The sequence below is a fragment of the Terrapene carolina genome, unplaced genomic scaffold (genome assembly GCF_002925995.2).
Source record: "Terrapene carolina triunguis isolate 2854851 unplaced genomic scaffold, T_m_triunguis-2.0 Scaffold148, whole genome shotgun sequence".
Classification (NCBI taxonomy): domain Eukaryota; kingdom Metazoa; phylum Chordata; order Testudines; family Emydidae; genus Terrapene; species Terrapene triunguis.
The window spans coordinates 1,899,057-1,923,869 of record NW_020664499.1 but is presented as its reverse complement, the minus strand read 5'-3'; the positions used below and the strand labels follow the sequence as shown (position 1 = coordinate 1,923,869).

General features: G+C 40.3%; 1 protein-coding gene across 13 annotated transcripts in view; it reads left to right on the top strand.

Annotated features, from left to right (window-relative positions):
• LOC112112062 (zinc finger MIZ domain-containing protein 1) overlaps positions 1-24,345 on the top strand; it is a 504,548-nt gene extending 480,203 nt beyond the window's left edge. For 7 of the 13 annotated variants that reach the window (XM_024207775.2, XM_024207776.2, XM_024207778.2 and 4 more), the window contains 10 exons: positions 1,194-1,404; positions 2,629-2,734; positions 4,028-4,188; positions 5,270-5,337; positions 6,238-6,306; positions 6,971-7,218; positions 7,616-7,696; positions 10,099-10,262; positions 15,934-16,182; positions 20,060-24,345. In XM_024207775.2, the coding sequence (XP_024063543.1) occupies positions 1,194-1,404; positions 2,629-2,734; positions 4,028-4,188; positions 5,270-5,337; positions 6,238-6,306; positions 6,971-7,218; positions 7,616-7,696; positions 10,099-10,262; positions 15,934-16,182; positions 20,060-20,167 (1,465 nt within the window). In that variant the 3' untranslated portion in view covers positions 20,168-24,345. The remainder of the gene's footprint in view (positions 1-1,193; positions 1,405-2,628; positions 2,735-4,027; positions 4,189-5,269; positions 5,338-6,237; positions 6,307-6,970; positions 7,219-7,615; positions 7,697-10,098; positions 10,263-15,933; positions 16,183-20,059) is intronic. The other 6 variants (XM_024207786.2, XM_024207782.2, XM_024207780.2 and 3 more) reach the window with 4 other exon arrangements.
• Positions 24,346-24,813: the final 468 nt, after the last annotated feature.

Genomic DNA, 24,813 nt, shown 5'->3' with positions numbered 1-24,813 from the left:
ACAGGGCCTCCATTCTTAGACTCTAACAAATTGCATCCTCTTCCCACCTGCTGGGGGTGGGGGAGAGAGCGAGTAGCATCTCAGATTATGGTCTCCTATGACATCACTATTCATGTCCTTCAAAGGTCTTACAGGAGAGTCCAGCAAAGAGAAAGAAATGAGCACCTGATTTTTCTTATGTAAAAGATGGTCATCAATGGACTTTGTGGCAATCTTTGTTCATAATAAATTAACAGTGAAGGACAAAACCCCAAAATTTCAGTTTAACTTTCCAGTCCAAGTTTAACCTCTCTGTATTTCAGTTTACTCATTTGTAAAATGAGGTTAAAACTGATGTGATGAGGTGCAAGTGCGCTACTATCTACTGAGGCCTGGTCTACACCTAAGATTTAGGTTGACCTAAAGACATCACTCAGGGCTGTGAAAAATTTTGTGCTCTGTGCGACATGGTTAGGTTGACCTAACCCCCACAGTAGATGCAGCTAGGTTGATGAAAAATCAGAGAGATGGATTACAAAAATAATTCCATCAGTGTGGGACTGGTCTACACTATGACACTATTGCAGAAGTGTAGCTGTGTCACTGTAGTGGCTGTAGTCTAGACATACCCTCAGTTACTCAAGTGTTAACTTCAGCTCAGTTTGGTATTATTTATCATTATGGTAGATCAAGAGTGGCTGCTTTGGAGATAGAGTGGGACATATGTTTTTAGGTAGGTAGGCAGGGATTCTGCTACTGAGATGATCCCCAGGCTGGGTGAGTTCTGCTTACTCTCTGAATGTGTTACTTGCTTTATTTTCTTGTTATAAACACTAACGCTTAAGGAAAGACCTACCTGACTTCAACTTTTTCCTTTCTGCTGAGTCATTCCACCGACTTACAACCCACCTTTGTAAAGCACTTTGAGATCTCCACGTGAAAAGTCATGTATAAGTGTAAAGTATTATTATTATTATTCTCTCAAATTTCAGATGCATGAGCCATCCTGTGTTGTTTCTGTTAATGGCTTTTATGGGGAGGATATGTGTTATGCATTTATTATTTGTGAGACATTTCCAGAAAAAAAATCAGAGTTGAGCAAAGCAGAGTTAAAGTGAAGGGGGTGGGATGGCATAGAATTTCTAGCATCCCCAAAAAAATCCTTTAGTCATATGAAAACAGAGTTTAAGCCAGGTTTGTGCCTTGCGGTACAGGTCTGACTTGGAGCTGCAGTTCAAGTGCTACCACCATGAAGACAGACAAATGAACACAAACTGGCCAGCATCGGTCCAGGTCAGCGTTAATGCAACCCCTCTTACCATTGAACGTGGCGACAACAAGACATCTCATAAACCTCTGCACCTAAAGCACGTCTGTCAGCCGGGAAGAAACACAATTCAAATTACAGTAACAGCATGTTGTTGTGTAAGTACATGGAGCTTGCTGCTGACTAAAGGTCTGCGGCACAGGAAAGAACTGTTTGGAAATGTTCACTTAGGCCAGCAGTTCTTACCTCTTTCACTTTTACTTTTTTTTAAATTTTCATTGTGGGGGAAGGGAGGTGTCACTGATTGTAGCGCTGGTGACAGGACAGGGGCAGAGAGAGAGTGCTAAAGATCATGTCATAATTTGCAGTATGGGCAGAGCAGCTACCTTGCCAATATGTCTAGAAGGACCCACCTCTGAAGGGGAGAGTGCATCAGCTCTCTGTGCCCATTCAGTACTTGCCTGGCTAACAGTCCTGATAGCAAGGCAGGTAATGTGACGGTGGATGGTTTTCTTGCTGTGGACACTTGTCCACCGGGAATTGGACTGAGGCCAAAATCTTAACTTCACACAGAGCATCAAATTGCCATTTGTTTGCCACCGTGACTCTGGGCTGGGTTTAAACCAGTGAGATAAAGGTGAAAGGCTCATATCCCATTACTCAATCCACTGAGCCATGCAACTTGCCTCCCACTGATAGCTCTCAATTACAATTAGCATAGATTGTACTTTTAATGGAGAGGGGCTGCACACTTCATAGTCTGGGCTTTCTGCCATTTCATTGCCATTGGCAAGGGCAGAGAGTCTGGGGACAGACTCTGACCCTCGGAAAGCTGAGACAATTTGAAGAGAGACCTCAAGCTTAAGCCCATTGTTTTACTTCAGACTTCTTCTTCCTTGCACAATCTCACATTCCTTGTCTTGTGCCCCACAGTGTAGTGGTGGATCACTTATCTGATGGCTAGGAGGAGAGGTCATCTCAGCAACCCTCCTAGCTATTCTGAGTGCAGGGCAAGTGGGCAATAGGGCAGGGGTAGAAAATCCAGAGGTCACTGTGACAAACACCATAAATAACAGATTATTGCATCACGTTTTTGACTGTCAAGGGGAAAATGATGCAGCGAATGTTACCTTTTCTTAACAGCAACGTAGCCAGGTGATAGGTGTTATTCAATCCTAGACTGCAACTTCAGACTGTCCTTAAAGGGAGTGTGTTAACGCAGATGAGCAAAATCCACTCTAGCGTGTATTTGCAGGGTTCCCATTGGAATCAGTGCAGAGCTGCACACGTGCCATCCAAGGGCAGAACTCTGCGCCACCCAGTGGTCTATAACAACGTAACATGCGTGGTTCTGTTAGTAACTCAGTGATTTTTTTTTTCAGTCACACTTGTTCGTGTTGCAGTTAGTGCACCGGCCATCAGTTCGTTCTGTGCTTCAAGGCTTGCTAAAGAAACGTCTTCTCCCAGCAGAACATTGTATCACTAAGAGTGAGTTTTGTGTGTGTGAGAGAGAATGTATTAGAGACAAGGTGGATAAGGGATTATCTTTTATTGTACCAGCTTCTATTGGTGAGAGAGACAAGCTTTCGATCTACACAGAGCTCTTCTTCAGCCAAATAAAATGTAACCCCCTCCTGTCCACCATGCCAGGGTGGGGTTGTTAAAGGCAGGATAAGTCTGCCTTGTGGCTTTTTACACAGCTTTGGGGGCCAGGGCCTGAGGTTCCTCAGTGTACTCTGCTTTGTGTGCCAGTGTGTATTCAACTCAGGCCAGACCCACTCAGACAAACCACCAGGAACAAAGTTGTATTCTGTAAGAAAACGTAGAACAGGATTACAGTCCAGCAGCTTCCTCTCTCCCTGCCGCATGCTCCCAGCTTCAGGAGAGCTCTGTGTAAGCTCGAAAGCTTGTCTCTCTCACGAACAGAAGTTGGTCCAATAAAGGATATTATCTCACCCACCTTGTCTTTCTAATATCCCGGGATCTGCCCAGCTACAACAACACTGCAAACAATGACTGTATTAATTGTATTAACCAAGACTATCCAGAGTGCCTTATAATCAGTTATAATATTTTATTCACCTATTGAAACTTTTAATAACTCGGGCCTGGGCTTGCCAGAGCATCATGCTGTTGGGCTACCTCCCTGGCATACTCCGATTCTGGAGTGAGAAACAGGGCATAGCAACCAGTGATGTCAGCTTTACACGACCCAAGAACTGTCAGGCTGGGGGAATCCCTAACCATGTCAGCTTTTCATCACTCAGAGATCCTCCCAAGCTGGGGGAATCCCTAGCTGTCCATTTAGGGCTGCTGTCCATCCCCTTTGCAACACAAATTGGACAAACTGGGCCTGAGTGCCCAGCCCTATAACTTTTCAGTATGTGATGGTTTCTCTAAATTTGATTTTTATCATACCTATGCTTATATTCAGTTGTGCACACAATACCTGGCTTAAGTATATAGGATTCTATGCCATCTCATGAGAGCAGTTTATCAGATCAGAGGAAGGCGCTACACCTCTACCCTGATATAACGCTGTCCTCGGGAGCCAAAAAATCTTACCGCGTTATAGGTGAAACCGCGTTATATTGAACTTGCTTTGATCCGCTGGAGCGCGCAGCCCCGCCCCGCCCGGAGCGCTGCTTTACCACGTTATATTCGAATTCGTGTTATATCGGGGTAAAGGTATATTTGCACAGCCAGACTTCAAGCAGTTACATTAGAAACCATAGTGCATGGGTGGTTTCTTTCACATACATATACCATCTTCCTAAACAGTCAAGAGGAACTTCAGCAGTGTGGCAGCCTCCTCTGGCAATGCAACACTAAATGGTGAGGATGGAGTGGAGCAGACAGCTATTAAAGTGTCTCTGAAATGTCCAATCACATTCCGGCGAATCCAGCTCCCAGCGAGAGGCCATGATTGCAAGCATGTACAAGTGAGTGCATTTCAGTGTCCTGATATTTTTCCCTATGCTGTGCATTACAATGTCTTTTGAATGGTTTTTTGTGGGTAGGAGATGTGATGAATTTCTCTGTTTATCATATTGATTTTGTGGTTCGAGATCTTATTTTAAATTTGTCTAATTTCAACCAAAGGGTATGACTGTTTTTTAAATAAATACTAAGTTGTTCAATTGATGATGAAAGCTTTAATTCCTCTTATCCTATTGCAAAATCACATGGAGTGTGATGAATGAAATAAGAAATGTCACATAACATTTCACTTGTAATCGTGAATAATACCATCATTGGCCAGATCCTCAAGTTGCTACTGAGACTCCAGTCCTGAAACACTTACACATGTCAGTAATCCCATTGAATTCAGTGGAACTACTCATGTATGTATTTGTAGGAACAGCGCCTGAGTCCTTACGTAGGCAAACAGGCGAGCTGTTACTGACTTCATTGACAGAGTAAAGACTTAAGTAAGAACATGAACTAAAAAAGTAAGGCCTTCCAGATTTGGCCCAAAATGCTTTGTGTCCAGTCTCTGGTGGCTTGGCTCACCTTTATTTCCAGGCATTTGAAAATGGGCTGAGGAATTATTGGAGGAATCAGTTGGGGATTGAGTTTTTAAGTTACCCAGTTTTATTGGTTGTGGGTCCTCTTGAATTGTACTGCTGCACTCAAGGAATTATTTGTGATGTATTTTTAAGCCATATCAAGGGTGCCTAGAACATATGGTCAGCACTTGGCTTTAGCATTTTGTAAATGTAAATAAATAAACACAGTGCATCTGCTTGTTTTGAACAATTCCTCTTACCAATCACTATCCAAGAAAACGATCCCCCTTCTTTGTCTTCATTTTTTTACCAAGGGGGGAAATGTTGGAAAGTCTCATGTGTCTTTATGCAGCAGGGAAAAGGATATTTCCCGTAAGCCACCTTCTTACTTCTGTAGATTTATGTCTCAGTGCTTGCAGTCTTGTTTCTCCACTGTCTGCAGTTTTATTTTTGCTCAATTGGCTCAGTTAATATGGTCTGTTTGTGTCTGTGTGTGTGTGTATCTGACTTGCAGTGCTTTGATCTGGAATCTTACTTGCAACTGAACTGTGAACGAGGAACTTGGAGGTGTCCTGTATGCAAGTAAGTGAAACATTATGTCAAATGCAAGTTGCATAGAATTTGTCCCAAGTTATCTTCCAAAACAAACAATAAGAGGCGATAGGATAGAGATGTTAAAAATTGTTGAAAAGAATGGAGAAGGCCACTAAGAATGTTTGGTTTATCTTGTTCTATGTTATAAGAATATGGGGACACTCCATGATATTTAAAAGGCGACAAAATTAAAATGAATGAAAGAAAATACTTTCCCCTGCAATTCATAACCTGTGGATATTAATGAGGCAAGGAGTTGTGCAGGATTAAAAAGAGGTTTGAACCTTTATATTGATAAGATTGGTACCTACCGGGTTATTTCAGCTAGGATAATAGTTACTAAAGCTGTCATTCCTTATGCATCACAGCATGAACTCCAGGTAAATTCAGGAAGAAACTCTCTACCAAGCAGTGGTGGCACTGGACAATTGAACTGTGGGTTCATTGCCTTCCTCTGGATCATCAAGTGTAAGCCACAATCAGAGACAAGATTCCAGAGTAGAAGGACTTCTGGTCTGTTCTGAGATTGCATTTATGTTCTTCTATGTTGTAATTCACAAATGACTAAACTTCAGATGAGCAGATATTAAAGTGCTCACATTCAGTACACCCACTGGGAAAATATAGGCAAGGTCACGTTTTAGAGGTGGGAATCAATCTACTGTAGAGTGGGGGAGGAAATCTATACTGAGCTTGAAAAAGTAATACACTCTTCCTTATAATGTTTTAACCTGGGGATAGGCTAGTCACAAAATCCAAGATCCTGAAGAAAGTGTGTGGCACATCCAGGAACTGAACAGGTCTCATTCTGGTGACTTACCCCCAAACCATCCTTCCTCTCTGTATACATACTTGCAGCTATTACAATTTAGGCTTCTTCCTTTCTAGTAAAACTGCTCTACTGGAGGGCTTGGAGGTCGACCAGTATATGTGGGGTATTCTGAATGCTATACAAAAGTAAGTGAACTCTCTTTATTTCCGGTTTTGGTTCTGACCAGCTGCATCAGTTCTCTGCTTGGGTTAAAAAGATTTTCCCCAGAATGATTAGGGCTCTTTAAAGGTATTAGATCTGTAACTTGCAAGGGGGAGACTGAATAGCTTGGGTTACTGAGTATGAAGCTTGTCACCTGTTCAATTGCAGGGCAGGTTAGTAGTAAGTGAAATTCATTATAAATCTGATGGTTCTTTGGTAACTTAGGTGAAGTGACTTGGTCTCAGTCTGGTTGCTAATGGACTTGGCTCCTAATTGGCACTCTTGATGGCAGACTCATCAGGAGGCAAAAGATGGAATGGGGAATGAACTATTTTCTCGCTTCTAGAAGCAACCTGTCTAACTCAGGTTGGTGGCACTTTAGGCAGGACCATACAGAGATGTTTGCAATGCTGCAGTCCTACTGTACCCACTTGTGGACAAAGGGAAGAGTTCATTTTTCAAGACTCTGAAACTATCACCTTTTAAGAGTGCTGCCTACACATTCTTTGCAAAGGAAACACTTTGAGATTGTATTGTCTTTGGGGCAAATGGAATTCACAAGTTACAATGCAGCTTTTCGTGGGAAGTTCAGAAGAACTGATAGCAAAGCAAGAGCCAGTGATATTGTAAGTTGTTTCTGTCTTATAGCTCTGAGTTTGAAGAAGTTACAATCGACCCAACGTGCAGTTGGAGGCCAGTCCCTATAAAGTCAGATATTCACATCAAAGATGATCCAGATGGCATTCCTTCCAAGAGATTTAAAACCATGAGTCCCAGCCAGATGATCATGCCAAATGTGATGGAGATGATTGCAGCTTTGGGTCCCGGCCCATCACCTTACCCATCCCTTCCACCTCCACCAGGGGGCAATAACTCCACTGAGTATGGTAACCAAGGTTGGTTTTATTATTTCAAGAGTATAGAAAACATATCCCAAAAATTGTTGAGCAATTCAGTCAGTTTTTGTGATCCACATGTGTAGCAGTGTAATCTATGAATGCCCTTGCATGGAAGATTGTTTGAGCAAGTAAGAAAATATACAGCTACTGATATGAAACACTAACGCAGCCCTTTCACTTAGAATTTATTTAGGGAAAAATCTGTAATGAAGTAAATCAATTATTCTCACCCATTTTATGATAAAGCACCTCTATCCCCCCTACAATGGATGAGCAGCGGCTGCTCCCATGTCTGCTTTTGTCATGCCCCAACACAGTTCCCTTCATCTTGCTTTCTGTCCATTTCCTCCATCCCTCCCTTTGGTGACTTCCTTTCCCTGTTCCCGCTCTACAGAAGGCCACATACTGCTGAGGGTGATAACCATGGAGAAGCTTGGGCCAGTGGGCTGCCGTCTGAGCCTGCAGTCCTGTACATGTAAGCTTCTCCATTGGCCAGCTTCATTAATGGCCTCTGTGGGTGTAGGGACAGAAGGTGGGCAACTTTAAAGAACCATACACCGCTTTGCTGAGAAGCACAGGAGTGTTTTTGCATTAGGAAGTCAGATTTAGAGTCATGCAAATTTCTCCACCATCACATGCCCCTAGGTTGGGAAACACTGGACTAAATGCAGGTGGTGGAGGTGTCTGTTCAAGGACCTGGTATATTGAGAATGACTAGATTATAGGGGCAGGTTGTAGCTCAAATTCTCATGATATTGTTGTAAAACTAGAAACAATTATCTTTGCAGTGGTATGATATGACTCTCAGTACAACTCTCAGTAGTTTCAGAAAATGTCATTACAATGATTGGGAGACCAGCAACAGATTATCCAGCTTTTTGAATTATCAAGTAGGGGAACAAACACTATAACAATATCATGGGTACTCCATCACAAAGTGTGTTTCACTCAGTCAATAGGGAGGAAGCGTAGTTAGAGCATGAGACCAGGAGTCACTTAATTTGGGCTTTGCTCCCTGCTCTTCCCACTGACTGAGACACCTGGGGCAAATTACCTCTTTTCCTCTCATTACACATAGCCGGACAGTGAGACTGAGTGCTTAAAAGCATTTAATGTCCTGTGATGAAAGGCACTGTAGAAGGACAAAGTAGTAGTAATAGCACTACTTTGATGTTCGTAGCTTAGTTTTATTTATTTATTGCAATATTTTCCAGTATAGCAGTAAACACACTGCAGTATGTCAATAATACGAGACCTCATTCCAGCTCCCTGCTACTAAATCTTTCCTGAGAAATGGGGTGAGACCAGCTATGTACTATGAGACTTATCCAGTTTGCAGATTAGCAAAGTGAGAATTAGAAAGGCTCTACAGCATTTACATGATAGATCAAAGTCCCAACTTCTTTGAGAAATACTCTTACATGGCTAATGACTTCTATTCCTCTGAGATTAAACTTCTGCTTAAAATGAGCTGTGCTGAAAAGCAAATGATGCAGATACTTCAGTTTGTCAAACTACCTGCTTGACTTGAACATTTAAAGCTGCTCTACGTCAGCTGACAAACTGCAAACAAGCTCCAAAGCCGTTGTATTATTTCAGAGCTCAATATGATCCCATTCCTGGCTTATGTGATTGCTTGGTAGCTTTAGTTCAGTTTCCACTGTTCATATCAAGTAAACCACTAGAGTTGGCAGCCCAGTTGGAAATCTTATCAGAGACACCCAGGATAGAAAAGGATATGGAGGGTGAACTTATCTGTACACCTATAGAGGATCAGTTCGGAAGAGAGTTGGAGCACAGTGGCTGGAATGGAATGGAGCCAAACACACTGGTGCTGGCCATATAGTACCTTATCTGCAGACAAAGAGAGGATTTTATTCTCTAGATATGGCAATCTCCCATCCCTCACCAGCTCTAACTTCATTTAAAACTAGGTGAGTGAGGGCTAAAACCAAAACATTTATTTTGAAAACCCCTGGAACTTTTGTGCTTCAAGGAACTCAGACTCAAACCAACCTCAATTTAGTTTTGGAAATTCATTAATCTTCCATTAAGAATGTGCACTTCGTGTTTTAAAATGTTGGCCGCAGTCAGATTGTAACACTGCAAATTAAAAGAATAAATGCCTTAAAAAGTAGATCATTAATGTTCTATTTTCCAAATCACTGAGTGAATTTTATTAGGTTTTGTGAAAACAAGGAACATGATAGCACAGGCTTGAGCCAAAGCATTGAGGCCTCTTCTGTATTAATCTTAAAGGAAGCTATATGTTTACTCTAAAGAGGGGGCAGTAAAATAGATGCCAACTGTGAGCACGCACTGCAGTAACTTCCTTACGCAGTTCTGCCAATAAGCCTCCTGATGAACTGCAACAAGCGTGTAATCCTAGTTAGACAATAATCTTTAGGAACAAAGACCACCACACACTTTTGGATGTAGGACATCAGTCAAATTTGAACCCATGTCCCCAGAAGTGGAATATCCTCCAGGATTTTATGTCTTCGCTACTGTGTATTGTTTTTCTCCTCTCTTAAATGAATGTGCTAAGTTGAAGTGGTTGCCATTTAAAATACCAGCATTTGCCAAGTTACTACATGAATGTATCTGAGCTGCTCCAGTTTCCCCTTATTCATAGAATAGGAACTATGTGGTATCAATCGGTGAATGGCTACCTTTCTGTGGAAGACGACATATAAGAGACTGGTTTGGTATTTGTTTCTCTTCCTCTACTTTGCTCTAGTACACAGAACAAAATTCCACAGTAAGAGTCCAAATCACTGCATTGCAGCGCTGTGCAGTGTGAATTGCACTGTTGAGGGAGCAGTGTGAGAAAGCTAAGAGTCTCTTTCTCGGTAACTCTTTTTTGGCTTTTTTTAGGCAACAGTTACCAAGGTCATGGCAATTTTGATTTCCCTCATGGGAATCCTGGTGGAACTTCTATGAATGACTTCATGCACGGGCCACAGCTGTCTCACCCTCCAGACATGCCGAGCAGTATGGCAGCTCTTGACAAACCCCTCAGTCACCCCATGCAAGAATCAGTAAGTAACCTTACACCAGATCTTTCTGTTTTTTCCTTATGCAGGGTGGAGGTCTTGCAGCACTAGAGGAATCTGTATCAGACTGTGAGCTGTTCATAGCTCTTAGTGGATTCCCCCTTGTCAATTCTTAAAAAAGATATGTCCTGGTAATAGAGTCAGAAGTGCCACGTTTAGAGTCTAGGTTGGGGCCTGTGAAGCAGCAGTTCTGAGCTTTTTGAGTTGTCACTCTACCTTGTCTATTTGAAAGAGGCAGCCTGGTCCAGTATGTTAGTCGCAGTGGTTTGTGCTAGCACATGGAAAACACAGATTTCATTCCCAGTGTTTCATTCCCTAGGCAGCAGGGTCTGTAAATACTCATCCTCAACAGAGAGCCTGTTAAAGCATGGCACTGACTAGCTTCAACGCATGGGTGCTATCTTGTCTACCTTTGTCCTTTGGGAGAGAATTTTGCATCACAGTATTGTAACATTGTATCCTTCCCAAGGTAAACTGAGGGGGTAGGGGGTAAACAGCCTGTAAACTGGTCTGGCAGGACATAGGAGAGTACCTTGGATGAGGCGAGGTAGACCTGTGGATTTCAAGGATAGATGCCAACTCTGCTCTGAAAGGACATCGGTTGTTGAGGAGAGAAAAAAACAGGATGCTCAGATCTCAGATGGAGACACAAGACCGCAGGTTAGGAACAGAGTTTGTTTATTTCAGAACACTGGATTGTGACTATTTCATGTATGGAACTTTATATCCAGAAAATACAGCACTGCAGCAACAGCAGCAGTACAAAACCTAACAGCAACACTTAGCTTTTAGGCTTGGCTGATCATCTGTTTTAACTAGAGCAGTACAATTTAATGTGTGTATATATATATATCCCCTCTGTATTTGTTTAAGTAACAGGGTAGGGGCTGTATATCGTCTGGCACTGTGTTACATGCAAAGGAAGAATGCAAAACTTGACATGTCAGATGTGCCGCGTTTTTAGTGAGTATTGTGAAGCACATTTACAGTGTGTAACATGGACATGTGGTGGCAGCAGCTTAGGACAGGTCTCTTCTAGATGGCAGCAGGTTTTCCTGAAAGAGGGTGGTGGGGAATTAGGAAGACGGTAATAAAGGGAGAAGAGAAAAGGGAACTTAGAACAGATCCAAGTGCCCCAGTGAACAGAAGGCTGGCGGCAGAGGAAAAGTCCAGAAACCATAGCAACTTTGTGAATTGTGGGCTAATAAGCAATAGTGCAAGGCATACGTACAAGCCTTGGGAAATCAGCTTGTTGAACCGTCCAGACTATCTGTATCAGAGCCAACTGAAATAGCCCTAAAATATAATATAGTGAGGATTTGCTACCAGCAAGAACTATCCATGCAAAGCAACTATCCCTTTATATAAAGGCTGCAGGGACTTCTGCTTTGCCTCCAGCTATGAAACACTTCAAACAAGAGTCCTAAGCCAGCCAGTGCAGATTGACTTCATCAGCGTTAAGCAATGTCACTGCTCCTCTAGTTGGCCCAGTGACATTTCACATGACAAGTGGCAGAAGATTCAAAAGGCAAGTGGCTTGATATTAGAATGCAGAGCTTGAGGAGCTGTGTGGCCTTCGGTAAGCTAAGAGAAAATATGAAGGGCAAAATTCTCTCCAGTCTCTGGGCTTCACTTGGTGCAGGAGACTGAAGGGGCAATTATGGAGCTATTTACGGCTCCTTGATTCTGTGGTCAGTTTGTGAGCTAGTTACTCATACTAGTTGGTAACTGATGGAACAGAGCTTTGCTTTGTTTCGCTTTCTCCCCACCATGACCTGCACTCTATGCTAGTGGAGTGGAGATGGCACTAAAGTAGGCTCCATCCGGTTTATGTCAGCTGATAGTTCCTTCCTGCACATGAGGGGGATTCTCAGCTGACAAGTTATAGCCAGTTTCCATCTCCCTTGTGCTGCCTGAATAGCGCAAGAAAATCAGATTGGATTAGAGAATCTTTCCCTAAATCTTCAGATATTTCCCGTAGAAGAGGTTATGTCAGGATTCTAATTTAGCTATTTGAGTATTATAAAGTATCCATTTTTATCCCTTTGTCTTTCTTTCTCTTCCCTCCCTTAAAATTATAACTCTTGGCTTGACTATAGCAAGCATTCAGGAAAGATTACTTTAAACCCTCAGCTTTTCAGTAACTGCATTCCATTGCACAGACTCATAAAGTGCATACCTGAACTGGACATCAATACATTAAAATAACTAAGTAACACACTGCATGATAAGAGATGTATTAACATAAAAAATGGTCATTGAGTAGTTTGTGTATGCTGTTTACCTTTAGCGCTATACAGATAGCTTGTTTATTATTCTGCTATTCACTGAGAATATAGAAATATAAAATTGCCATACCAATGGCCATCTAGGCCAGTGTCCTGTATCTAACTAACATTGACCAATGAATGCCGGATACTTCAGAGGAAGTTGCAAGTAATCCCTTAATGGACTATATAGAGTAGCCTGCATAGAGGGGAAACTAGTGAAACTTGATCCTTCTTCACACACAATGTAGATCGCTCCAGGAAATGTGTGTGGTGAGACATAGACAGATTCTGGTAACAGTGAATTCGATCATCAGAAATATCATTGTCAACAGTGGTGTTCCACCTATGTAGCAAGAAGAGAAAATCAATCCCCAATCCAGCGTGTGGCTACGAGAGGAGAAATAAACCCCTAGATTATAAAGTGTTTTGGTATTCCGTGGTGGGAAAGGCTCTATACAGATGTAAGATAAGACTGCAACATAGTAGGTGCAATTTCTTCATATTTATATATTTTCATAACATTTCAGAGGTTGCAAATAAGTTTTAAGGAGGAGGAGATTTCAGACTCATTTCAAGCCTATTGCTCTGAAAAGCAGAGGAGAAGAAGAGTTCCATATGAACGTGGTACCCAGATTAATACCGTACATTTAGCAGCACTGTAACTCTCTGCAGTGAGATCCAAAGATGGGCTGCCGAATTTACCTCTTAGTCCTTTTCCCACCATCAGTTTTCTAATGAGGTCAAAGGAATATTAGGTTTTGGCTGGCATGTTCAAGCTAAGCAGGTGTACTTCATATCAAGATTTCTAGAACTTAGTGTCAGTCTTATAAATGTGGTCAGTGCCATTTTGTGACATTAAATTGGAAAAGGGGCTTGCATCCCTATTTCTGGTATAAACTGCTATTGTATAGATTGTGTATATCTCCATCTTAAGTTATAGGAGTACAAAAACCCAGAAAAGTTTGTGGTCTTAGATGTCTTTGGTGTGTATGCCACGCTGTAAAACAAAAGCAGTTTTGTTAGACTGTGCATCCAGCTTTTTTATAATGTGGATTCGTGTCTTTAAGATACAAGGATAGGGATATGAAGAAATTAAAGATGTCTGAGTGATGTTTAGAAATGCTGCATCCTGCTTTTGCATCCTCATGGGCTTTTTTTCACGGGTAGTTTTTATGGGATTTTATGGTAAATAATACACTAAATAAGGTGGATTTAAAGCCCAAATGTCTGTCTGAGACACAAGTTCACCTTATAAACAACACTCAAATGTAGAGTTAGACATTGGTGTATAATGCAGCTTTTTTGGATTCCCTATCCTTTGATGTTGTTATGAACGATCATTGTCCATCCAGTAACTAGCTCAGGCATCAAAATATTTATTTGACTAGCCAGAAATATCATTTGTCAACAGTGGTGTTCACATATTGCCTAAAATATTTCTCTGCTTTGAAGTGTGTCTGTCTGAGAACATAAGAATGACTCTTGGTTTAAATAATTGGTTTTATAAATTTCTAGCAATTATTCCAGCATACTCATACTGTTGTGCTTTTTCGGATTAAATGGCATAAATTAAACAGGAGTCCAAGATAATCATATTTTTTAAAAAAAAATCTTCTTTCCCATTTTATCAACACTACTTTGAATTATTAAAAATAAATATTTTTTAAAAAATTCTAGCTTACTTTTCCCGACTTCTGGTGTACATTTACTCACTTTGTTAGAGATACACTGACTATCCAATTTCTCTTGCATTTCATAACTTTATTAGCTTTGACACTCATTTACAATAAGGCCTGTACTTGTATCACTACATCAGTGAGGGGTGTGAATTTTTTTTTTTTACTGATCTAGTTATACCAGTAGAACCCTTACTGTGGACACAATTATACTGGCATAAAGGTGCTTTATAACTAGTATAGAGCTTATTCCCCTTCCTGTATGGGAATAACTATACTGGCATAACAAAAGCCCACACTAGAGTGGGTTACACCACTTTAACTATACCGGTATAATTAAAGGAGTGCAATTTTGTGTTGACAAGGCTTAAGGCTCCTTTGCACTATTCTGGCAATATAAAGAGACCTAAATTACAGTTACACCCACTTTCAGCACCATTTACATAGCCAGAGTATTGTAAAGGGCCCTCTGTGTAAATGACAGTCAGGTCCACTGGAAATTAAAATACAGAATTGTAGACAAATATTTGAATAAAAATGACTGGTTTCAGTTATATTTTTGACTGTTGTAAAATATTTCTATTAACATAGGCTTTTATAATAAACCTCCCTTTTACTTTCCAAAATTAAAATGTTCCAGCTAAATAACCTGACAATTCCCTTTGAAGTGAAAGGGTCAATTCTGACAGAGTTTTGCTGGCTTTTGTTGGTTTGTGTTGGATTGTTTTCATGCTGTTGTTTGCATTTGCTCTTTTATTTCAGCTCTACTTTGTGGCAATATGTAGCATTCCTCAAAAAATGTTCACATTTGCTTATCCATCTACCCAATTAACGTGAACACATTGGTTCCATGAACATTCATGCACTTTTTTTCTCATGGCACCAAGATCAAATTCCCAGGAACACTCCAACATTAAAGGTAGCATGGAAAGGAAGGGGGGAAATAGGGCTTTGTGCCCTTTGATTGCTTCTTTATGATGTGAATTGAAGAACAGAAGACCATTCCCCACCACCCCAATAACAGAGTTTTGAATATTTGTTTAATTTGGGGGGTTGGAATTTTTTTGCACATAGAAATGTCAGGACTGGCAAGTCCTCACCCTCTCGGATTTTGAAAGAGGAGTTCTTGGGTGACTCAGAGGTGGACTGGGAACTTTCTCAGCCTTTAACTGAAGGACAGAGGTCCCTGACAAAGAAAGGTTTTCTGCCAGGTGTTTTTAATAAAGTAATAACCAGAATGGAATAAAGTGTTGTTAATATTGCCTACTTAACCAAAATAGTCTGAATAACGATCACTTGTCTTCTCGGTTAAGCAGGTTTCCCTTGACTAGCTTCTTTGATGTCACCTACTATTTCTCCAGTCATCCATAGACACTTCCAGGAAAAACAGGGTCAACCATACCTGGATTATTAATGTAAAGAAATAAGCAGAACCTTCCTACCCTGCTCTTTTCTCACGTTTAAGGCTTTGTTTACCCATCATGAAGAAGCAAATAAATAGCACAAATTCAGTGCCCTCTCCCCTTTGCGGAAAACCTTTAAAGAGACAAACATTTCCTCTGATATTGGGATATGGGATTCTCTTTTCTGATGGCTTTTTTTTTTTGTTTTGTTTTAACATTCAGTTGAGGAATTTCATTTTCTTCAAACACCTTGAGCACTGTACCTTGTGGCCTCACTTTCTTTTCCTGCTTTTTTCCTCCTTCGCAGATCCCTCATCCTGGCAGCACTGATCAATCCCATAGTTCCATGCAGCAAGGTTTGCACGTACCTCACCCCAGCAGCCAGTCAGGGCAGCCATTACATCACAGTGGTCCTCCTACCCAGCAGTCCCGGCAGCCACCACAGGCCGCTTCTAGCAACCATCCACACAGTGACCTGACTTTTAACCCCTCCTCAGCCTTAGAAGGTCAGGCTGGTGGACAGGGAGCATCTGACATGCCGGAGCCCTCACTGGATGTAAGTTTGTGTCATACTATCATCTGCCTGCCTTGGAATGTGCTTTACATTTCTGAGAGATGGCGGGGGAGGGCAGGGAGAGGGAAGGGGAAACAGCTTTCACAGCACATGTCATCGTTTCATGCAGTTACATGAACGTAATCACTGAAGCTGAGATGATAGGCACTCTTGGCTTGCTGAGAAAACCTTTCTGTTGTAAGCAGCTGAATGACACGCAAGCCGTATCTTCTTTCTAGTGAGGGTGTTTCCATGGGGCCAAGCTTTTCTCAAGACACCAGATCATTTAAGCATCTGATTTGTTTTTCTTCTTTGGACTGGTGAGCCTGCATATTAAGGGCTAGATCCTGAAGTTACCACAGGCCCTGAGTCAGGGGCAGGGCACAGTTGCCCTCCCCAGGTGAATGGACTGAATTGTACTGAGAGAGTCACAATTCAGAGCCTGCTTCCCCCCTTGCTCCTAGGACATAGTAATCTGCGCCAGCCTGGCATCCTTTACCATCCCTTTCCATGCTAACTGGTGTCTGGGTGAAAGCTTATCTCCACCCACACCCACCTGTGCAGTAGCAGCCCTGCAATGGCTGCTCTCCCTCACTATGCACTGACCAGCCCTGAGGGTTCCACTGCAGGGGAGCAAGCTAAGAGAATGCCTTTTGTCCCTTTACTTCCCTGTTTGGTTGCTTAAGGCAGCTCATGACTGAATCCTGAGTTACTTCTGTATGCTGTTTTAAGGCAAATCGTAATCCTCTCTTTCAAACAAGGTTAAGGAGTTAGTTTATCTGTCTCCAGGAATCCTTTTGGTTAGCCAAGCACTTCTTCGAACATACATTTCTTAATGCTAGGGTTTGGTTTGGTTTGGTTTGGTTTGGTTTTGAATACCTTGCTCCTATCCTCATATTTTCAGTCTCTATTGTGAACTCAATACATGGTGTGATTATAACTTCCAAAGAAGTGCTTACTGTTGTGCTGCAGTCTTGCACATGTATTTATTGCTCGTGCTTTTAAATGTTCTCTGTCACAGAACAGCACCGTGTCTTTAAATAACCATACAAAAGGAGGAAGGGTGGAAGTAGGGGAAACAGGATGACCCAAGTCATTCTGGTCATTCCTCCTTTAATAACTATGAAAGTTCTAGGCAGGTCAGTTTCTAAGGCCATGTCTACACTTACAAGCTTACAGCGGCACAGCTGTACTGATACGGGTGCTACTGTAAGAGCGCTCCTGTAGCCACATTATGCCGACGGGAGGGAGCTCTGCCATTGACATAATAAAACCAGCTCAACGAGCAGCGGTAGCTATGTCAATGGGAGAGCGTCTCCTGCCAACATAGTGCTGTGCACATGAGCACTTATGCTGGCAAAATGTATGTCGCTCTGGGGGGTGTTTTTTCACATCCTGAGCGACAAAAGTTTTGCCCACATAAGTGCTAATATAGACATGAACTTACTGTGAGCCAGATTCTGCTATCATTCGTAGCAAGCTCACTTACGCCGTTGGGGGATGCACTTTGAGGGGCAGCTACTGAACAAAGCCATTAAAGACCACATTCAAATAGTGTTAATGGGTCACATAAACAGCTAGGCTCCTTCTCATACACATGTTTAGGTAACGTAGAGAATGCTCTTTTGGTTGAAGCACTCATTCTTTGGGGATAATCATAGTGTAGAAATCTGGATAGATAGAGATGGTTATCACCGATAGAATCATGTTGGATTCTTGAAGAGGCCCTGAAATTGCTTTACCTAGGTAATGAGACAAATACTGCAGAATGTTCAGTGGGAGTTCTTTGAGTTCATTAGGTGATGACTTTAGTCTTCAGTGAACATGTTATGAAGTAACGATTGGATAAAAATGCCATGCAGTGTTATCAGTGAACTAAAAGATAACTTCAAAATGTGCAATGGGTAGTAATCTAGCATGGTGTACTCGTTGTTGGGCAGAATAATCTGCTTCAGTGTGGCTCAGTATGATGATTCCCATAACATGAGAATTTCTCTTCTGTACAAAGATCTACATTATCCAGATATAGATGTAGATCTGTTCTTGTGTTTATACAGCAATTCAAGACACTCTAGTTTTCAGAAGTCTTCTTTTTACAAGCTCAGACAGTGTGCCAAGATACCTAATAACTGGCACAAATAACTAAACAGATTATGTTTACACAGTAATTCACGGAGGGCCACACAGGTATAACTGCTTGGTTTCGGCCACATACTAACGACTCCCTGATCTTTTACAACTGCTTCTTTATTTTAAATGCACCCCCCAAACTTGGAAAAGTATGGCTTGCGGGATAGTGGAGGGAGAGATTGTTTAAATCCACCCTTGCAAAAAAATGCATACAGTGAGCCTCAATAACATTACGTTAATTCTTTATCATTAATTAACTGTAAGGTCTTGAGAGTGGGGGCTGCCTTGTACTCTGTACAGCGCTTTGCACGGTGGGGCCGCAGTTCTGAACATGGCCAACTATACAGAACTGTAATGCAAATTATACTAATGTATGGAAGGGTTGCATGTCATTGCCCAGTAGTCTTTGTGGTGACAATGCTTTTTTTACATTTAATGCATGTTCCTGAATAGAAGGTAGATATTGTTAAGAACAATAACAATTATTTCCTCTGGGAGATGCAACTTTTTTAATCATCGCAATCATACTTTTAAAAAGCAAATACAAAAAATACAATCTTTGTTTTTCTCATAAAACTTAGAGATTATGTTTACATTTCATTTTTAAAATATTGCAATATAAATTTACCTGTTTAAAGTTAGGGAATGAAAACTGTATTTGCATAAGAATACTAAAAATATATTAGTGTAATGTTAATATACAAAGTGTAATATATTAAAGTCTAGCTTTTAGTTTTGCAGCATTGGATAAACACATAGCAACTACAAGTGTGCATCTGAGCTGCTATTTCATTTGTTGAAGTAATCCATATTTTTTATTTTGGCACTAAAAGAATTTTGAATATAAAAAGTGCTTATTACATACTCCTTTTCACTGCCACAGTTTAAATTTGTCATTTTTGCTTTTTACCAAGAAAGTGTTAGGAGCAGAATAAACTGCAAAATGTCACTGGTTGTGAAACTGAGTAGTTAGGATTCCTGTATATATGTCAGACCAAAAAGGGATCTGAATGGAATTTTGAAGAAGAAATTTTCCCTGTTTGAAGCATTATGTCAGTGGGAATATATCTCAAAATATTTCTGCAGTTACTCTTCAAAAGCTATAGCGAATAGTGAGTGCACTCTGCTGTCAGACAGGGGTATAGTGCCTCTGAGTCATTAACCCAGCTTGGGTCACCCATAAGATACTGCTGCCGATTCATCTTTCCATGCAGATATGCATAATCCTACTTTGCCTACTTAAAGCTGAGCGATAATTGTTGATCAAACTTAGTGCATATTTAGAGTATGTATTTGCGTATAACTTTTATGAGTGCTCCCTATGAGAAAGCCATATACATGGGCAAGAAAAACCTTTGCAAATATCACCAGCCAGGGAATAAATTGTAACCCATGGAATAAACTCACTTTGCCCTACACAAAAGGAATTCATGTTAAGGATGTTGGCCTTGAGACTGTAATTGACACAGTACTGGGATGACTGCAATTCTTATGCCAAAAGTGGGTTATACAGACTTTCCCAGTCAAGAGCTCAGACTAGATGATCACAGCGGTTCCTTCTAGCCTTATACTCTATGAAGTGGCCAAAAAATCTTGACATTACACCATCTTAATTTCCTGTTTATGCTTTGGATTTGTTCTGATGTAGATACATTACAGTCAGTTTCCAGGTATGTGCAGTTTTTAATCCCTCGTTCTGCCAATCTGTTTCCATTACCTTTAATTTTCCTTTTAACTTTATATTTTGTAGCTGCTTCCAGAACTCACAAATCCAGATGAGCTGCTTTCGTACCTGGATCCTCCCGACTTGCCAAGCAATAGCAATGATGACCTTCTCTCTCTCTTTGAGAACAACTGAAACCCTATGTATTTTCCCCACTCCCTCACTTGTCCGCACGTGGGTAGCTGCACAAAGAGGAATCTTCACACTCCCTTTCCACAAAAAAACCAACAAACTCAGACTCGATCGAATGGTGCACTCCCTGCTTTCTTCATCTCAGAACTGGTTTTGTCAGCTTCACTGACTCTGAAAGCAAGGCGAGGGGGAAAAAAGAAAGAAATGCAGTGATCTCGTAGACTGCCGCTACCTGTCATAACAAAGCATAGACAATAGTGCAGCTAATGGAAACCCCGTTCATTGTTAATCCTATAGGGAGAGAGTTCTATGATACACATAGTGTGAAGTATACTGGCAAGAACCGATCTTGGCAAGGAAACAAAAGGCAAAAGAATGGAACTGTCCTAATTGACTGGTCTCAGAATGTCCTTCCAACGTGTGTTCTTCCATTTTTTTGAAACCCTTCCCCTGCTTTCCCTCCTTCCCCCCTCAACTGCAGATTTGTGTTGGACAAATTGTATTGGCCACACACATAAAGGAAAACAAACAAACATCTAAATCACCAAAAAGCACAAATAATACAATAAAAATCAAAAGTCGGAAAGAAATGCATCAAAGGGAGACATCTGCATAACTAGTGTTTGTCTTCAGTAGAGGAGCCCTGAGAATCTCCAGGCTGCAGACAGTGTGTGTTTGTGTTTATAAAGCGTAGGAATCTGCGACACCTGTTTGCAAGGGATCCCTCTGCTTAGACACACAGACTCAGAAAAAAACCTTTAAATTTGTTTTGGTTTTTTTGGGGGGGGGGGGAGAGGATTTCCAATCACTACCATTTGTAACTGTGTCGTTATCCAATTGTTGACATGATTATTTTTATCCCATATATCCATACAAAGCAGAAAAAGAGCGGGGAGGAAGTGTAAAAAGTTTTCTATCTCCCAGAGCCTTCAGTGTGTTCAGTCTCTGTCATTAGATCCTCTGTACTGCACAATGCCTAGCAGGACAAGCTGGATGAAGGCAGGGAAGAGCTCCATGCCGGATGGATAGAGTAACATCACTCTTGGCATTTTTTTGTTTTTTTTTTTAAGAGCTTGAAAGGAGCATTGAAATTGGACAGACACCTTAGAGCTTCTCTTTTGTTTTGCTTTGTGTTTTGTTTACAAGACTGTTACACGTAATTAAGCCTTTTTCTGCCCTGTTTTTTTAACTCTTTAGCAGCCCAGGAGGTTTTATTTTTCAAGAAGGATGGGCATGGGGAGAATAAGTAATTGTTGGTAGGTTACTACTGCCCTCAACAGACCCTGCTGCCACAATCACTGTCTTGCCCTTGTGATCTGTGCTTCTCGTGTGGTTGCTTCTCCTGCATGAGCTTCCTACTGCTTCGGTGCCCATTTTTGTGCACTCGCTCTCGCGCTCTCATAAATTATGTACAGTAGCTGTGTAAAAAGTGCATGTGTGCCAACTTTGCCCTCGTGGTGCGACATTTCAGCTTTTGCCCACTGTACAGTTATTGCTTTCTTTATTACAAAAGCAAATTTGACCACCACATCCCAACAAATAGTCCCTTAGTTGTTCTGAACAATATGTTTTAAACTTAAAGTGCCAGATGGAATTTTGTTAGGATTTTTTTTGTCTGTTTGAATATGTAATCCCTCCTCCCCCATTTCCCTTTTAGTTTGCAATGCTGTAAATGGCATGACACGTGCTTACAGTTCTGGATTTGCTTTCCTCACCAAAGTCAATATTTGTAAATTCTTTGCGTATTTTTTGTTAACATTTCCCACTACTGCTGTACATGCATCGTGATATATATATATGCTAGTCCGCAGCACCTTGCTGTAGATATTAAAGGAAATGGCGGTTTAGTTCTTTTATTTTCCAATAGGCGTATTGAATTTGTCAAACATTTTATGTAGAGGTGTTCCCACCCTTATATTTTTCCTGTTTTACGTTTTTTTAAAAGGCGCTGTTCATTATGCAAAATCAATTATTTTAAGAATTGCTATTGTAAATATCTTTGTGAATATTTTAGTATCGTCTTTGATAATATTCAACATTTTCATCATCTGGTTATCCTTTTGCTGGTGTTTTTAAATACCTTGTCTGGAAAAAAAAATGGGTCCTTTAAAAAAAAAAACAAAGTAGGGTTCTTTAACAGAATGAGGGAGCATTTTTTTCTTTGATAAATTAGCCCAACTTTCATATCCATTTCTCAAATGAATTGATACATCAGGCAGTACCTGGGTAATCAGGTTCCAGCTCTGCCATGCAAAGTGAATAATAATTTCCTGGGGCAAAAAATAATCTTCATTGACTTGTGTGGGTGATTATGGGCTGGTTAGTGGCAGACATTTTGCCTACATCAGCAGAACCCCTAAAGCCAGCCCTGAAAACAAGTAAACATGCATTAAGGCAAGCAGCAAGTATATAAGATACAATATGTATATCACTCTTCTGTTCCTCCAGCCTTTGAGACTGGAGCTGTCTAACACATAAGTGTGTTGGTGGGTGGGGAGGGAAACATTACAGTATGTTTTATTCTGCTTAGAACTGTCTTTTTCTTCTCTAGACTTGACCACATGTAGAGGATCTCTGCAGAATGTTAAAGAGATCTTGGTATAATACATGGTGACGTGGTTGTGGTGTGGTGCCACTCTCACGCAATTAGTAGGAAAGACCATCCTTCAGTTACCAATGTGTTTTGTAGCCGGTTTTACTGTAGTAGTTTTCCCCCTGTATTTTTGCTGCATCATTTATGTAGGTGTTGAAGTCATTTGCATGGGCAGATAATGATAAACTGACTTTGTATTGCCTTTAGGTATTTGGGGGTTTTTAGTCATAGATCTTGGAATAAAGAACACTTCTCACTCTGAGTTGGAATTGGTTGCTCGGATTCTGTAATTGATTTTGTTAATGATTATTTAATTGCTCTACCCTATTGTTGCTCGAGCAGCTGGCTAAATTAGCCACCTGAAATGATTCATCTATTAAAATGAGTCTACGCTTTTCAAACCAGATACGTTAAGAATCAATCTATTGCTAATTGGTAGTCGTCTAACTGTATCATGTAGAGGTACCTGTTGGGAAACATAAACAGAAAATCCCACAGAGAATGGCAATGTGGTTGCGGTGGTTTTCTACTTCGTACATTAATAACAGAGAATTAAATGGATATTTTAAGCCTACAGAAACACTTGGTTCCTAAGAAAAAGTGACACTAGGATTTTTAGCCATCATCAAACTGTCAGAAATTTGAGACATTTTCAAGACTGTTCGTCAGCTGACGTCAGGTACTGTACAATAGATTCAATGTGAAAAAACTTCTAAATGAAAATACGGATAATTTTTAATCTGTTCACTGCCATAATGTTAAAATGTAGGGAAAGACCTACCAAATAGGATAATCACAGTTATTTTCCTTTAAAGGTTAATTATTATATCAAATTCCCAGTAGTGTTTTAATCTGCTTTTTGGTTTTTAAAAATTGTTTCCTTATGGAAGCTCATCTGGGAAAGAACCCACAACGATCTACAGTCTGCCAAGACATTATTATAGGACTGACAGATACACACCGATGTCTGCAGTGGAGACTCAAGGGACATCTGTACATATGTAAATGATGAATAGAGACATGTTAACAGAAATGTATTCATTTTCCTTGGAATGTGCATTGTTTTTATTTTGCAGGAAAAAAAAAAAAGCTTGAAGCGCCATCTTATGTGGAAAATGAATCCTGTTCGTTAGCGTTTGTGAAGTCTCAGCATTTGTTTCACTTTCACTTCTGTAATATACTCTGACCCTTTGTGGAAAGAATTTTTTGTTTGTTTTGTTTTTGTTTTACCTACATGTAATAATTAGCTTAAGTGTACTAGTCTATCACCTGTGTATTTTTAGGGTGCTACAGAAATAATGAAGAAAATAAGGGGATTTAAAAAAATTGTAACCAAATTCATACTTTGTACAATTTTTGATATCATGATCAGAGGAGAATTAAAAAAAAAAGTACAATCTGAAGTAACATGCAAAAATGGCCATTGTCTTTGTTTGTACATTGTATGTACAGTACAATGCAATCATTTCATACTTTAAACTGGTCAGAAAAAATAATTGTGATTTTTAGTCTTGCAAAACTGTATGTAGTTAGATGATGTGACAACCTAATATTTATCTAATAAATATGTATTCAGATGAAACCTGTATATTAGGTGTTCATGTGGTTATTTTGTATTTAAAAATCAAATTATTTGACAATTGCTAGACACATATATTCTGTTGTAACACTGAAATATTCTCATTTGCTCATGTTAATTTTTTTCCTAAATAAATTTACAAAATTAAGGTTTGGCTAATTGGCAGCGGTTTTGTAAATTTGAATTTTCTTTTTAAAACAAACAAACAAAACCCAGTTTGTATGTTAATTTAAAAGTAACTCTAATGTATGTGGGAGGAAAAGTGAGAACAGCGAGGGCCAGTATTTTCTGTGAAAATTTTTGAAAGAAATAAAATAGTCTTTTTTTCAAAATGTTCAATGGAATGTTTCTGTTTTTCAATGAAAAACCAAAAAAATATTCAGTTTGAGGTTTTTCAAACTAAAACTGGAAAATTTTGAAGGAAATGAAATTTTAATGGAAAATTTTTGTTTTAAATAAATGCTATTTGATTACAAA